At 42.4% G+C, this 14,813-nt stretch overlaps 1 protein-coding gene across 1 annotated transcript in view; it reads right to left on the reverse strand.

Annotated features, from left to right (window-relative positions):
- Nucleotides 1-14,792, reverse strand: part of NUDCD1 (NudC domain containing 1) — a 102,298-nt gene extending 87,506 nt beyond the window's left edge. Inside the window, exon 1 of the mRNA XM_065903335.1 lies at nucleotides 14,586-14,792. Within this exon, the coding sequence (XP_065759407.1) occupies nucleotides 14,586-14,703 (118 nt within the window). The 5' untranslated portion in view covers nucleotides 14,704-14,792. The remainder of the gene's footprint in view (nucleotides 1-14,585) is intronic.
- Between the last annotated feature and the right edge of the window lie 21 nt (nucleotides 14,793-14,813).

Raw genomic sequence — 14,813 nt, forward strand, 5'->3', positions numbered from 1 at the left:
CAATGGAAACAAATGATGTGTAAATGGTGACTACTCTAATGTTATACCTCATCTTTCCCAAGAGTACAGAACAAAACAATATCATATCTGGAACAGAAACAAGGTTTCCTACTGAAAGAACAGTGCTTTTTTTTCCACTAGGACATTAGAGACTTCCATAATTTTACTTTTTTCCAGTTTTATTGAGATATAATTGATATACAACACTGTATAAGTTTAACGTATACAACATAATGATAAATGTATTGTGAAATGATTACCAAGTAAGTTTATTTAACACATACATCCATCAACTCACATAGTTACAACTCTTCTTATTATAAGAACTTATAAGATCTACTTTCTTAGCTGTTTCTACAATTTTAAATCTGTCTCCCACTTCTCCTTCTCTTCTATGTAGACAGAAACCCTTGTAGTTCAGGGCTGCCCATGACCTAGAATTAATTTCTGTTCCAAAAGGAAATACATAAATGGACTACACTAGGCCAGTACTTTACCTTCATTATGAAACTCACCTTACTATATTCTGATTGCAAGTATTTTCATCTTTTTTTCCCAAATGTTCACCTGTCCCTGCTTCTAATACCTATCCTGAGTACTGGCTGACTTACATTTATTCAGCAAATATTTTAAAAGTCAGAAGATCACAGAATCTATCTTCTTAACACTTGTGATCCAGTGCGGAAATGGACATTAGGCAAATAATCAAATAAATACATTATATATATATATATATATATATATATATATGTAAGTGAAGTGAAGTGAAAGTTGATCAGTCATGTTTGACTCTTTGCGATCCCATGGACTATACTGTCCATGGACTTCTCCAGGCCAGAATACTGGAGTGGGTAGCCTTTCCCTTCGCTAAGAGATCTTCCCAAACCAGGGTTCGAACCCAGGTCTCCTGCTTTGCAAGTGGATTCTTTACTAGCTGAGCTACGAGGGAAGACCCATGTAAATGTAAATATGTATATAATTAATCAAATAAATATAGAATTAAATTGCAATAAATTTTACAGAGAAAAATTACTGGATGATCTACTTGGGGAGATTAATGAAGGCTTTCAAAAGTTTGAGCCAAAGGGACACAGGTTGGATCCCTGGGTCGAGAAGATCCCCTGGAGCAGGAAATGGCAACCGGATCCAATATTCTTGCCTGGGAAATCCCATGGATAGAGGAGCCTGGCGGGCTACAGTCCATAGGGTTGCAAAGAGTCTGACTTGACTGAGCATGCATGTGCATACACACACAAAGGGTAAGGTAGAGTTAACTTAAATATGCCTGCACGCACACACACACCCACCCTACTTATCACTGGCTAGAGCTAACTTAAATATGCCTACACACACACACACACACACACACACACACACACACACACACACACACACCCCTACTTATCACTGGCTAGAGCTAACTTAAATATGCCTACACACACACACACACACACACACACACACCCCTACTTATCACTGGCTAGAGCTAACTTAAATATGCCTACACACACACACACACACCCCTACTTATCACTGGCTAGAGCTAACTTAAATATGCCTGCCTACACACACACACACACACACACACCCCTACTTATCACTGGCTAAAGGACAGCAGACAAAAGTAGAAGGAAAAACTTGATTTCAAAAAAATAAGTCAGAGTCGGACTTGACTGAGCGCACACACACAAAGTACCCAACACACACTCACACGCAGGCAAAAGTAGAAAGAAGAACAATCCCGATTTCAAAAAAACAAGTCAGAGAGTCCAACTTGACTGAGCACGCACACACAAAGAGCGCGCGCACGCGCACACACACACACACCACTTATCACAAGGAGAACTGCAAAAGGAAAGGCTACAGATGCATGAAGCTAGAGAACTGGGCAGAAGGTGGATCCCAAAGGCCTTGCGATATTCATCTTTGCTGATAAACTCAATGTAATAATTCATGTATGAGCTTTTAAGTAGGAGAGTAAGGTCCAGATTCAAATTTACAAAAGGTTTACTTATAACTAAAGACGGAAAACAGAGCAGAGCAAAGGAAACCCAGGAAGAGCCACCAGGATGCTACTGCAGTCATCCAGGTAAGAATGGCTGAGGTTTAGAGACCTACCAGAGGAAAAATCATTGTAACTTTATGCTGGATTTGATATGGGCTGAGGAAACTTATTACGTAACTCCAGGAAGTGTTTATTTTATATGGAAGCTAAAAATACATACACGCTGATTAGAAACAATCATCAATTCCTGGTTTCCTAGCACCACTGTGTGGATTAAACTTGATACTGCAGGAAGTGTACACGCTAACATAATGGCGCAAAGCAGTAACATGAGGCAAGGATACAACACATACATTTCCTTCATACTTGAGTCAAAGACCTGGGCAATCCTCAGCAAGCCAGAGACTTAGCCCTTTGCCTTAGCACAAATGTGTACTCGACTGTGAATGTACAGATCTGGAAAACCGTGTTAGGAAACCATGAAACAGACTCAGTCTTGCTGCATTCTGACAACATTAATTTGTGTGATTTATTAGGACGCAAGAAAAGGGCACATTAAATACTTAAATTTACTGCAGGTAAAGGCAGGTAGAGGAAATGAAAGGAGCAAAGCAACATCCAGAATGTGACAGAGCTTAACCACTGGCAGGGTTCTCCTACGGAGCCTACAGGAGGAAAGGACGGCTAGGAGTCTCCAAGCTAGCTTGGCTCTGTGAGTTGACTGAAGATGAGCGACCTCTTTAACAAAGAACTAAGAAGTCGGTGTAGTAAACTATTTTATTATTGGAAATATACTACAAGAGCCCTGCTGGAAAAGCCTTTTTTCTTATTCTTTTAAAAAGCACTTGGAGCCTAACAAGAGGGGAATCTCCCTTAATCTTTACCTAACTTTCTTATTTAGCATGCATGGGACCTCAAAAATCTATAGATTTTCATTCACAAATTCATTTACTGAATGTCTATCATGGGCCAGACATGGTGTTTGGCATTGAGCAAATACTGGTAAATAAAACAGATATGATCCCTGTCCAAAGGATGCTAAGGATGGCCACAATTACAGCTTCTTGTCTTCTATAATATACAATTAGGCTGAATTACTTTACAAAGGTCACTTCTTAGACCATTTATCTTCTTTTCACCTAGTTGCTGAGTCTGCTCTTTTCATATAAAGATGTAAAGAAGCAAGAGTACAAGTTTGTATAGCTAGTTCTGAAGCAAATGTATAGAACAAGGCAAGGCTAGATTTAGCAGTACTGCTCCCGCTAAACTCTTTTATATAATGCTTCTGTACCATCATACTTAGATCTGCTTTCCCCAAAATTTTCCTCCAGAAGAGTATGCATGGATTTTATAGTAAACTTACACAAAACAAGGGTTACATGGCTCTTCTCTCCCTTTATTTTAATTATTGTCTAAAATTTTTTTAACCAGCTTTTATTCTCCTTGCCTTGAAGAAACAGCCCAGGGACCAAGAAGAGTATGTGCTTTTGGGTCAGGTTAGCCTCTGATGAGCAGCTTAAGGGTATGTTAACTAATTGTCTACCCTGCTTTCTCACCTGTCATAGAAGTGAACAATACTTATAATATTGACAGGTTTATATTAAAAACATGTGAAGCATTTGCTATAAGATGCCTAAGAAGAGTGTTAATTTTTAATTTCCCTGTTCCTCTTCTCCCTTCCAAGGCTAATTTTCACATAGCTGTTGATGATTTCCTTCTCTTCTGCCTCTTCTGGGCCCTTCCTCAGGTTATCTCCTTTTCACTGGCCCCTTTAGTTTGTTTCAGTTCAGTCTCTCAGTTGTGTCCGACTCTTTGTGAACCCATGAACCACAGCATGCCAGGCCTCCCTGTCCATCATCAACTCCCGGAGTCCACCCAAACCCATCTCCATTGAGTCGGTGATGCCATTCAACCATCTCATCCTCTGTCATCCCCTTCTCCTCCTGCCCTCAATCTTTCCCAGCATCAGGGTCTTTTCAAATGAGTCAGCTCTTCGCATGAGGTGGCCAAAGTATTGGAGCTTCAGCTTCAAAATCAGTCCTACTAATGAACACCCAGGACTGATCTCCTTTAGGATGGACTGGTTGGATCTCCTTGCAGTCCAAGGGACTCTCAAGAGTCTTCTCCAACACCACAGTTCAAAAGCATCAATTCTTCAGTGCTCAGTTTTCTTCATAGTCCAACTCTCACATCCATACATGATCACTGGAAAAACCATAGCCTTGACTACACGGACCTTTGTAAAAAGTAATGCCTCTGCTTTTTAATATTCTGTCTAGGTTGGTCATACCTTTCCTTCCAAGGAGTAAATGTCTTTTAATTTCATGGCTGCAATCACCATCTGCAGTGATTTTGGAGCCCCCCAAAAAAAGTCAGCCACTGTTTCCCCATCTATTTGCCAAGATGGTTATCTCCTTTTCACTGGCCCCTTTTCCTTCACCTAAATATGTCAAAAACTCTGCACTCACAAAACACCTGAGAATGGTTTCCTCTGCTCTGCACTCAAAGCAGAGCTCTTTTCTGCCCTGTATATCTCAAACTTCTCTAAAAAAACAGTCTACACTCCCATTTTCTCATTATGCTCATGAATCCATTTCAATTTTATTTCCAGCTCTAATATTCTACAGAAATGACTCTCTCACTTAAAAACATGTATTGAGCAGCCAAGATGGAATAGTAGTGACCAGATTTATCCTTCTCTCAGAAACAACCAGTAAGGCAAAATAAATCTGACAAAATTATATAAAACAGTAACTTTCAAGCCATGAGACTACAGGCAACTGGGGACAGTGGTCCTTAAGAGATGAGAAACCAATGAGGTCAGCCCTACCAGGCCCGGCTTAGCGCCCTGAGTGTCCAGCCCACAGCACAAAGCGGGGCGAGTGAAGGAGAACGTGACCGACTGCCTGGGTCCAGGAGCCTGAACTGGAGTCTGGGGAGACCAAGGCAGCTACGGTTCATCAGGCAGAGTACCAGAGAGGAGAGCTGCAGAGAGGGGACTCCGGAGATCTGCAGAGGGCCTCTCTCAAATATTCAGCAGACGACTAATGGCACATGTCTGAGGAAACCACTCAGGCCAGGGAAAGGACCAACTGAAGGGACTAGAGGGAGTAGCGATGGGAACTCACACAAGGCTGGGAGCGGTGACCATTCCCATTAGGTAGAGCAGAGCGAACTCCTAACTCATGGCCGGGTACTCAGAACAGTCCTGTCTCAGCCACAAACTCAGCACTGCTCCAGACCTGGCTAAACAAAATAAAAAAAACAAGACCCAGGGAAGTTAATGTAATTAATCCAAGTAACTCAGCTGCATCACAGAACAAAGTTTAAGATGATTTATAAGGATACAAAAGTGTCTTACACCTGATAGGGTAAAATTCACAACTTTTTGCATCCAAAGATTACCAGGTTTACAAAGAGGAAAGAAAACAAAACCCATAATGAAGAGAATAATCTATCAACAGATGCCAACAGATAATGGTCACAGAAGTTATAATTAGCAGGATAAAACAGTAAAGTACATTCCAAATGTTCATAATGACAACTAGAGACATGAAGGAAATTAAAATCATTTAAATCAAACTTTGAGAGATGAAAACTAAGATGAAAAATACACTGGATGGAATTAATGACAGAATAGACATTGGAAAAGAAGAGTGAAATTAAAGGCATGAAAATAGAAACTATCCAAAATGAAACAGACTTAATAGACTTCGCTGACAGTCCAGTGTTTAAGACTCTGCTACTGCTTTAGAGGGCACAGGCTGCCTGGTTGGAAAACTAAGATCCTGCAAGCCGCACAGCATGGCCGAAAACAAACAAAAACAAAACAACAAACAGAAAAAATAAACACAGCATTGACGAGCTCGGGTTTAACTTCTCATAATCTAAAAATGGGTAACGAGGAATTCCCTGCAGGCCCAGCGGTTAAGAACCCACCTGCCAAAGCAGGGGACAGTGGTTTAATCCCCATTCGGGAAGATCCCACGTGCCGCAAGGCTGCTAAGCCCATGTCCACAACTGCTGAGCCTGAACTCTAGAGCTGTGAGCTGCAACTCTTGAGCCCATGGGCTGCAACCACTGAAGCCCACGACGTACCTACAGCCTGTGCTCTGAAACTAGAGAAAGACTGCAGGCAACAACGAAGAGCCAGCACAGCCAAAAATGAATAAATAAATAAATAATGGGTAACTAGATTCCTTAAAGAAGAAAACAGAGAGGGAAAAAAAAAAAAGAGTAGAAGAAATAATGGCTGAAAACTTGCCAAAACTGATGAAAACTATAAATTCAGGGATCTAGGAAGTTCAGCAAACCGTAAGCACAAGAATCATGAGGAAAACCATATCAACACACAATACAATCAAACCACTCTAAATCAGCATGAAAGAGAAAAATCTTAAAAACAGCCAGAGGAAAAAGAGAGATCATGCATAAAAGAACAAAGGATAACATGTGATTTCTCATGAGAAACAATAAAAGTAATAAGACACAGGGGTAAAATCTTTAAAGTACTGAAGAAGAAAAAAAAAACCCATCATCCTAGAATTCTGTACGTGGCAAAAAATATCTTGAAAACCAAGGCAAAATGTTTTTAGACACACAAAAGCTGAAATATTTCATAACCAGAAGACCCACACTATAATATTAAAAGTCCTTCAGGCAGAGGAAAATTATACAGATAACACTATGGATCGACATAAAGGAACGAAGGGCACCAAAAATGGCAACTATAGGAGTAAATATGTTAAGATTTTTTTCCCCTACTTTTAATCTCTTTAAGAGATCATTAACTATTTAAACAAAATGTTGAGTGCCTAAGATTTGATCCTTTCAAATTGTGGTGCTAGAGAAGACTTGAGAGTCCCTTGGACAGCAAGGAGATCAAAACAGTCAATCCTCAAGGATATCAACACTGAATACTTACTGGAAGGACTGATGCTGAAGTTCCAATCCTTTGGCCACCTGATGTGAAGAGCCAACTCAGGGGAAAAGACCCTGATGCTGGGAAAGATTGAGAGCAGGAGGAGAAGGGGGCGACAGAGGCTAAGATGGTTGGATGGCATCAACAACTCAATGGACGTGAGTTTGAGCAAACTCCAGGAGATGGGGAAGGACAGGGAAGCCTGGCGTCCATGAGGTCCCAAAGAATCGGACACAACTTAAGAGACTGAACAACAACGTAAGTTGATAGTAATATGTAAAAGTAAAATGCATGACAAAGCATAAAGGAGAGAAATGGAAGTATACTTTTGTAAGGTTCTTAAAACTATACATGAAATAATAAAATATCATTTGAATGCACCATGTAATAATTTAAAGATGTACATTATAAACCTTAGGGGCATCCCGGGTAGCTCAGTGGTTTAAAAAAAAAAAAGTAAAATCTGCCTGCCAGTGCAGAAGAGCTGGGTTGATCCCTGGGTTGGAAAGTTCCCTGGAGAAGGAAATGGCAACCCACTCCAGTATGCAGTATGGGCTACAAGCAGAGCGTTTTTCTTCCTCCCTGTTCCCTCCTAAAGCTAGTGGATGTGATGAAATTCCAGTCGAGCTATTTCAAACCCTGAGATGATGCTGTGAAAGTGCTGCACTCAATATGTCGGCAAATTTGGGAAACTCAGCAGTGGCCACAGGACTGGAAAAGGTCCATTTTCATTCCAATCCCTAAGAAAGGCAATCCCAAAGAATGCTCAAACTACCGCACAATTGCACTCATCTCACACACTAGTAAAGTAATGCTCAAAATTCTCCAGGCCAGGCTTCAGCAATATGTGAACCGAGAACTTCCAAACGTTCAAGCTGGTTTTAGAAAAGGCAGAAGAACCAGAGATCAAATTGCCAACATCCGTTGGATCATCGAAAAAGCAAGAGAGTTCCAGAAAAACATCTATTTCTGTTTTACTGACTACGCCAAAGCCTTCGACTGTGTGGATCACAATAAACTGTGGAAAATTCTGAAGGAGATGGGAATACCAGACCACCTGACCTGCCTCTTGAGAAATCTCTATGCAGGTCAGGAAGCAACAGTTAGAACTGGACATGGGACAACAGACTGGTTCCAAATAGGAAAAGGAGTACGTCAAGGCTGTATATTTTCATCCTGCTTTTTTAACTTATATGCAGAGTACATCATGAGAAACGCTGGGCTGGAAGAAGCACAGCTGGAATTAACATTGCTGGGAGAAATATCAATAACCTCAGATATGAAGATGACACCACCCTTATGGCAGAGAGTGAAGAGGAACTGAAAAGTCTCTTGATGAAAGTGAAAGAGGAGAGTGAAAAAGTTGACTTAAAGCTTAACATTCAGAAAACTAAGATCATGGCATCGGCTCCCATCACCTCATGGGAAACAGATGGGGAGACAGTGGAAACAGTGTCAGACTTCATTTTGGGGGGCTCCAAAATCACTGCAGATGGTGACTGCAGCCATGAAATTAAAAGACGCTTACTCCTTGGAAGGAAAGTTATGACCAACCTAGACAGCAAATTAAAAAGCAGAGACATTACTTTGCCAACAAAGGTCCATCTGGTCAAGGCTATGGTTTTTCCAGTGGTCATGTACGGATGTGAGAGGTGGACTGTGAAGAAAGCTGAGTGCAGAAAAATTGATGCTTTTGAACTATAGTGTTGGAGAAGACTCTTGAGAGTCCCTTGGACTGCAAGGAGATCCAACCAGTTCATCCTAAAGGAGATCAGTCCTGGGTGTTCATTGGAAGGACTGATGCTGAAGCTGAAACTCCAGTACTTTGGCCACCTCATGCCAAGAGTTGACTTGTTGGAAAAGACCCTGATGCTGGGAGGGATTGGGGCAGTAGGAGAAGGGGACGACAGTGAATGAGATGGCTAGATGGCATCACTGACTCGATGGGCGTGAATCTGAGTCAACTCCAGGAGTTGGTGATGGACAGGGAGGCCTGGCGTGCTGCAATTCATGGGGTCACGAAGAGTTGGACACAACTGAGCGACTGAACTGAACTGAACTGTTCCCTCCTGACTAACTCTGGGCCAGATACAAAAAGTAACAAGGGAAATTCTGGGGATGATGGCTAAGTTTAATTTCTTGATTGTGGCAATGACTTCCTAACTGTATAGGGACACATGTCTAAACTAACTATACACTTAAATATCTGTAGATTATTGTCATTTATATCTCAGTAAAGCTGTTAAAGGGCTGCAATTAATATGCCAGCAAATTTGGAAAACTCAGTAGTGGCCACATGACTGGCCACATTCCAATCCCAAAGAAAGGCAATGTCAAAGAATGTTCAAACTACCACACAATTGCACTCATTTCACATGTAGCAAGCGAAAGTGAAAGTTGCTTAGTCGTGTCCAACTCTCTGTGATCCCATGGACTACACAGTCCATGGAATTCTCCAGGCCAGAATACTGGAGTGGATACCCTTTCCCTTCTCCAGGGGATCTTCCCAACCCAGGGATCAAACCCAAGTCTCCCACACTGCAGGTGGATTCTTAGTCACAAGGGAAGCCCCACATGTAGCAAGGTAATGTTCAAAATCCTTCAAGTTAGGCTTCAACAATACATGTACCAAGAACTTCCACATGTACAAGCTGGATTCAGAAACTCAATCCAGAAATCAAATTGCCAACATCCGATGGAGCACATAAAAAAGCAAGAGAATTCCAGAAGAACATCTACTTTTGCTTCATTGACTACAATAAAGCCTTTGACTATGTGGATCACTACAAACTGTGGAAAATTCTTAGAGATAGGAATACCAGAGCACCCTACCCACCTCCTGAGAAACCTATATGCACATCAAGAAGCAACAGTTAGAACCAGACATGGAACAACAGACTGGTTTAGAATTGGGAAAGGAGTACGTCAAGGCTGTGAACTGTGACCCTGCTTATTTAACTTATATGCAGAGTACATCATGCGAAATGCCAGGCTGGATGAAGTACAAAGTGGAATCAAGACTGCTGGGAGAAATACCAATAACCTCACATATGCAGTTGATACCACCCTCATGGAAGAAAATGAAGAGGAACTAAAGAACCTCTTGATGAAGGTGAATGAGCAGTGTGAAAAAGCTGGCTTAAAACTCAACATTCAAAACTAAGATTATGGCATCTGGTCCCATCATTTCATGGCAAATAGATGGAGAAACAATGGAAACAGTGACAGGCTATATTTTCTTGGGCTCCAAAATCACTGCGGATGGTTCCTGCAGTCATGAAATTAAGACGCTTGCTCGTTGGAAGAAAAGCTATGACAAACCTAGACAGCATATTTAAAACACAAAGGCATCACTTTGCCAACACAGGTCCATCTAATCAAAGCTATGGTTTTTCCAGCAGTCATGTACCGAAGTGAGAGTTGGACCTTAAAGAAGGCTGAGTGCCAAAGAACTAATGCTTTCAAATTATGGTGCTGGAGAAGAATCTTATGAGTCCTGGGGACAGCAAGGAGATCAAAGCAGTCAATCCTAAAGGAAATTAACCCCGAATATTCATTGGAAGGACTGATGCTGAAACTCCCAATACTTTGGCCACCAGATGTGAAGAGCCAACTCACTGGAATAGTTCCTGATGCTGGGAAAGACTGAGGACAGGAGGACAAGAGGGCGACAGAGGATGAGATGGTTAGATAACATCATGGACTCAACGGACATGAACTAGAGAAAACTCTGGGAGATAATGAAAGACAGGGAAGCCTGGCGTGTTGTAGTCCATGGGGTCCCAAAGAGTCAGACACAACGGAGTGAATGAACAACAACAAAAGTTGTTTAATGTTGTGTGTGATATAAAATCATCTGCTACTAATCAATCATGCTTCAGCCCCAGAGATGAAACACTGAAAAAGATGGATACAGGACTCTCAACAGAGAATAGTCTTAGTAGAGAAAACAGATACCAAATGCTGAGAAATTTGATAAAGTCTGTGAAGAATCGGTCTATGGAAAAGTACATATTCTAATTTGTACAGATTTTATAGTATAGGTTCTAACAGTCACGAAAGGAATCTGACTTTCTTGTAAACCAAGATGAAAGGATGGAGTATGAGTTAGCTAAGTGAAAATATATACAGTTACTAAGTGGAGAGTCTAGGGGGAAAAAAAATGTAAGAGAAATGCTCAGAAATGGAAGTGCTGGGTCAAAGGGTAGTTACATTTTATACAAAAGATTTTTCTTGCTTACTCCTTTGAGATAGAAAAAGACAGAGTGACATTTACTATTTATGCAATGTCACAGAGGGTAGCATAGCAGGTTTTAGAGCAACTTAACAACACATAAGACAAGAGAATAAAACTCAATGCTCTGAGCTCCTCGAGTCCAGACACCCCACCTTCATTCTCACAGCTCAAATGCAGAGCGTCACACACCAGAGGAGCCTGCCAACAGTTTGCTGAATTCACTTGAGCCCCCCTCGGCTGGTTATAAAAGAAATCAAACCATCATGAGGAGCAGCTCAATCATCTCACAATCTCTCTAGAAATGGCTGCTTTTAAAAGAATCAACCTTTTCTTCATCAACCGCAAGTGATTCTTAATGAAAGCTGCTCATGTGAACTACCACAAAGCCTCCAAACTGGTCTCCCTGTCTCCACTCCCCTCATCATCCAAACTCAATCTCCCAGAGCCTAGGAGTGAACTCGTGGTTTAGTTGCTAAGACGTGTCCAATTCTTTTGCAACCCCATAGACTGTAGCCTGCCAGGTGTCTCTGTCCATGTGATTTCCCAGGCAAGAATACTAGAGTCGGTTATCACTTCCTCCTTCAGGGGATCTTCCCGACCCAGGGATCGAACCCATGTCTCCTGCACTGGCAGGCAGATTCTTTGCCTCTGAGCCACAGGGAAAGACCTGAAGACTGAACTATTCAATCCCCAATTGAGCGATTTCCCTTCTCTACTTAAGACCTTAAGGTAAATAACACCTCATCACCTCCACCTGTGCATCCCAAACAATAATCTAAGACCAATACTGGCGAAATGAGGGAGAAAAAGAATATCTTAGTTTTTCACAAAGTCAATGTACTCAATTAAAAGGAATATTTATTGTGATATTTTGCTTCCTGCTTTCTTGGTGTCAAAATATCCTTTTGATTATGAAAAGGTGGGTGAGGACATGATAGTTTTTAAGAAACAGCTCCACGAAGGAAATTAAAAAGCCGGTAAATCTATGACAGCTGAGCTTTACTTGGTAATTGCCCATGGAAAAGTCTGGGAAACACTGACTCACAGGATAAAAAAAAAAGCCAAAGATAAAAAGTGCCTTCACCTACCTAAATCTTCTCACTCTCCCAGAAGATTTTTTTGTTCCTGCAAAACAGCACTGCAGTAGTGCCCTGCACAAAGTCTAACTGTTTCCCATTTGCTCATGCTTTCCCAGGAATGGAATGACCTCAACAACTTCTCTTCTTCACTCAGCTGATGTACTGAGTATCCACTATGCCAACCACTGTCTCTACAGAGTGAGCACTGAGCAAGAGAGAAACACCACTGTATCCACGGAGCTCAGTCTAGTGGAGGAAACAAATATTAAATAAAAAAAGAATGAAAAACCATCACAAGTACTACCTTAAAGAGAGTAGAAGGAAGGTGCCCAAAATCGAAAGTAGGAAGACTCGTCAGGAAGGTACTATCATTCAGGTGAGAGATATTAATGATTTGGACCAGGGTAGAGGCATGGAGAAGACAAGATTTTGAGTTGACAGGCTTTGCTGAGAAACTGAATAGGTGATTGTCTCGCTGTTCCTCACTGCACACTGTTGAACCCATGGTAGGTAAGGCATGAGCAGGGATGATGGAAGAAAACTCAAGGACTTGTAGGAATGGCAGACACGTTTATCGTCTCCTGACTGGCACGGCAGCCGTAGAAACAGGCACACTGTATCCTCTCCTCTCACGGCTGACCTAGCGGACACTTCTCAGGTGCTGCTTATATGGGGCACTGCACGGGCAGAGTGCAAGAAATGATCTCAGCTGTTACACAACCACGTGTTTACAAAACGTGGGGCAAGAGCGAGGCTGTGGGGCGAGAGCCTGACCTCTACTAATTTGCTGATCTTGGCTAATTTGCTCTTTCCCTACAGAGATTTAAAAAAAAAAAAGAAAGAAATACATCAAAGATGACTAAAGCACAAATGACTATGACAACCGGCATTAGAAGTCTTCCCATACATACCCAATCTGCGCTTGATTATACTACTTGCTTTGGCCAGGGGAACAACAACAAACTTACTGTGAGCAGAGCCTGAAAAAACTCTTGTGCACTGCTTGTCTCTTGGAATAAGCCTGTGGCAGCCTGCTGGATGAGAGACCACATGGAGGCAAACCAAGAGGACACCATCTGAAATCACCTTACAGCAGCCTATAAGCCAGAGAACCCCAAATGTATGAGAAAGCCGAGTCATGACTAGCTAACACTGGAGACTTATAAGCACTAATAACTGCTTGCTGTTTTGAGCCACTGAGTTTTGAGGTGGTTTTTTAATGCAAGGCTAATTAACATGGAGTTATCGTTTATTTATATAAGGTGGGAGAAGGAATGAAAAGAAACAGCAAGCTCATTTTCTCTTACCCTGATCAACTCCTACCTATTGTTTAAAGCCCAACTGAGATATCAACTCCCTCAGGAAGGTTTCCTAGATGTCTCTAGCTGGTTTGACAAACATGGAAACACCATCACTATGTTTTGTACATATCCCGATCACTGCCTTACCACATCCTCTTGTAATTATAGGCTTACACTTTTCTTCCTAGCTAGACAATAGCAACTTTACATTACTGTATCATATTCATCTTGATTGTATCAGCATGTAACATAAAACAGGCTCTCAAGAGAGGTTGCTGAGTTTGTATAGTTTATCCATTAAACGAATAAACCCTTGCTTGATACTATAAAACCTATTAACTCTAGATTATCGCTCAAGGTGTGATCCACTGACAACATGAATCAGAATCAGCAGGGTTGCGTATTAAAAATGCAATCTCTGGGCTCTTTATCGTCAACAAAAATGCCACTCGTTACATCGTAAAAACGGGGGCGATTATTCCCGTCACCGATAGATAAACAAAGTAAGTAGTAGAAGTGTGGGTACTAAACCAACTCTTCTCCATTTTTTTCTCGAGATGAAATCTACGACAGAGTCCTCAATCTGACAGAGCCTATAACTGCAGTGGAGTTTCTCTTCTAAGAATTGGGTCTTAGCCAGAGGACAGGAGCAGGTCCTCCAAAGAGGTGTGGCTTCTCAACGTACACAGAGGATGCTCCAAGAGCAAAGCCTGTCCTGAGCACTCTCTGCAGCAAGGATCAGACCAGGACCGATAGGCGGGTGGGGCCTCGGCAGTACCCCGGGCAGGCTCTCGGAGCCCGGGCAGCAGAGCCCACGGAACCCACGGTCCTGCTACGCCAGAGCCACTCGAAGGCGGCTCCGTTGGGGGTCGGGGATGGGCGTCATTCTCCGAAGAAAGCCATGGTCAACCCCAGCTCGCCTTGACCGTGAGAAAAGCCACAGTCGCCTGGCTAGCAAAGAAGAAAATGCACGACGGGTCGCGCCGAAGGAAACAAGAAAGGGGAACGGAACAGAGTGCGAGAGGGTGCCGCCGCTTCCCACCTGCGTCAAGTTCCAGCTGGTAAGAGGGCAGCGGCTCGAGGGAGAGCTTGTAACCCTCGAAGCGGGGATCCAGCAGAGGTCTCTTCACCCGCAGGGAGCAATTAGCGGCTACCTCCATCGCCTTCCAGGCGCCCAGCGTGAGAATTAGTAAAGCTCTCGTTGAAAGGTCCGCGCTTCCCCGGTAGCACCGTGGCTTGGAGGCGGCGTGGTTCTCATCCCAGAAAACAC

This window comes from Muntiacus reevesi, chromosome 12 (assembly GCF_963930625.1).
Source record: "Muntiacus reevesi chromosome 12, mMunRee1.1, whole genome shotgun sequence".
Taxonomy (NCBI): Eukaryota; Metazoa; Chordata; class Mammalia; order Artiodactyla; family Cervidae; genus Muntiacus; species Muntiacus reevesi.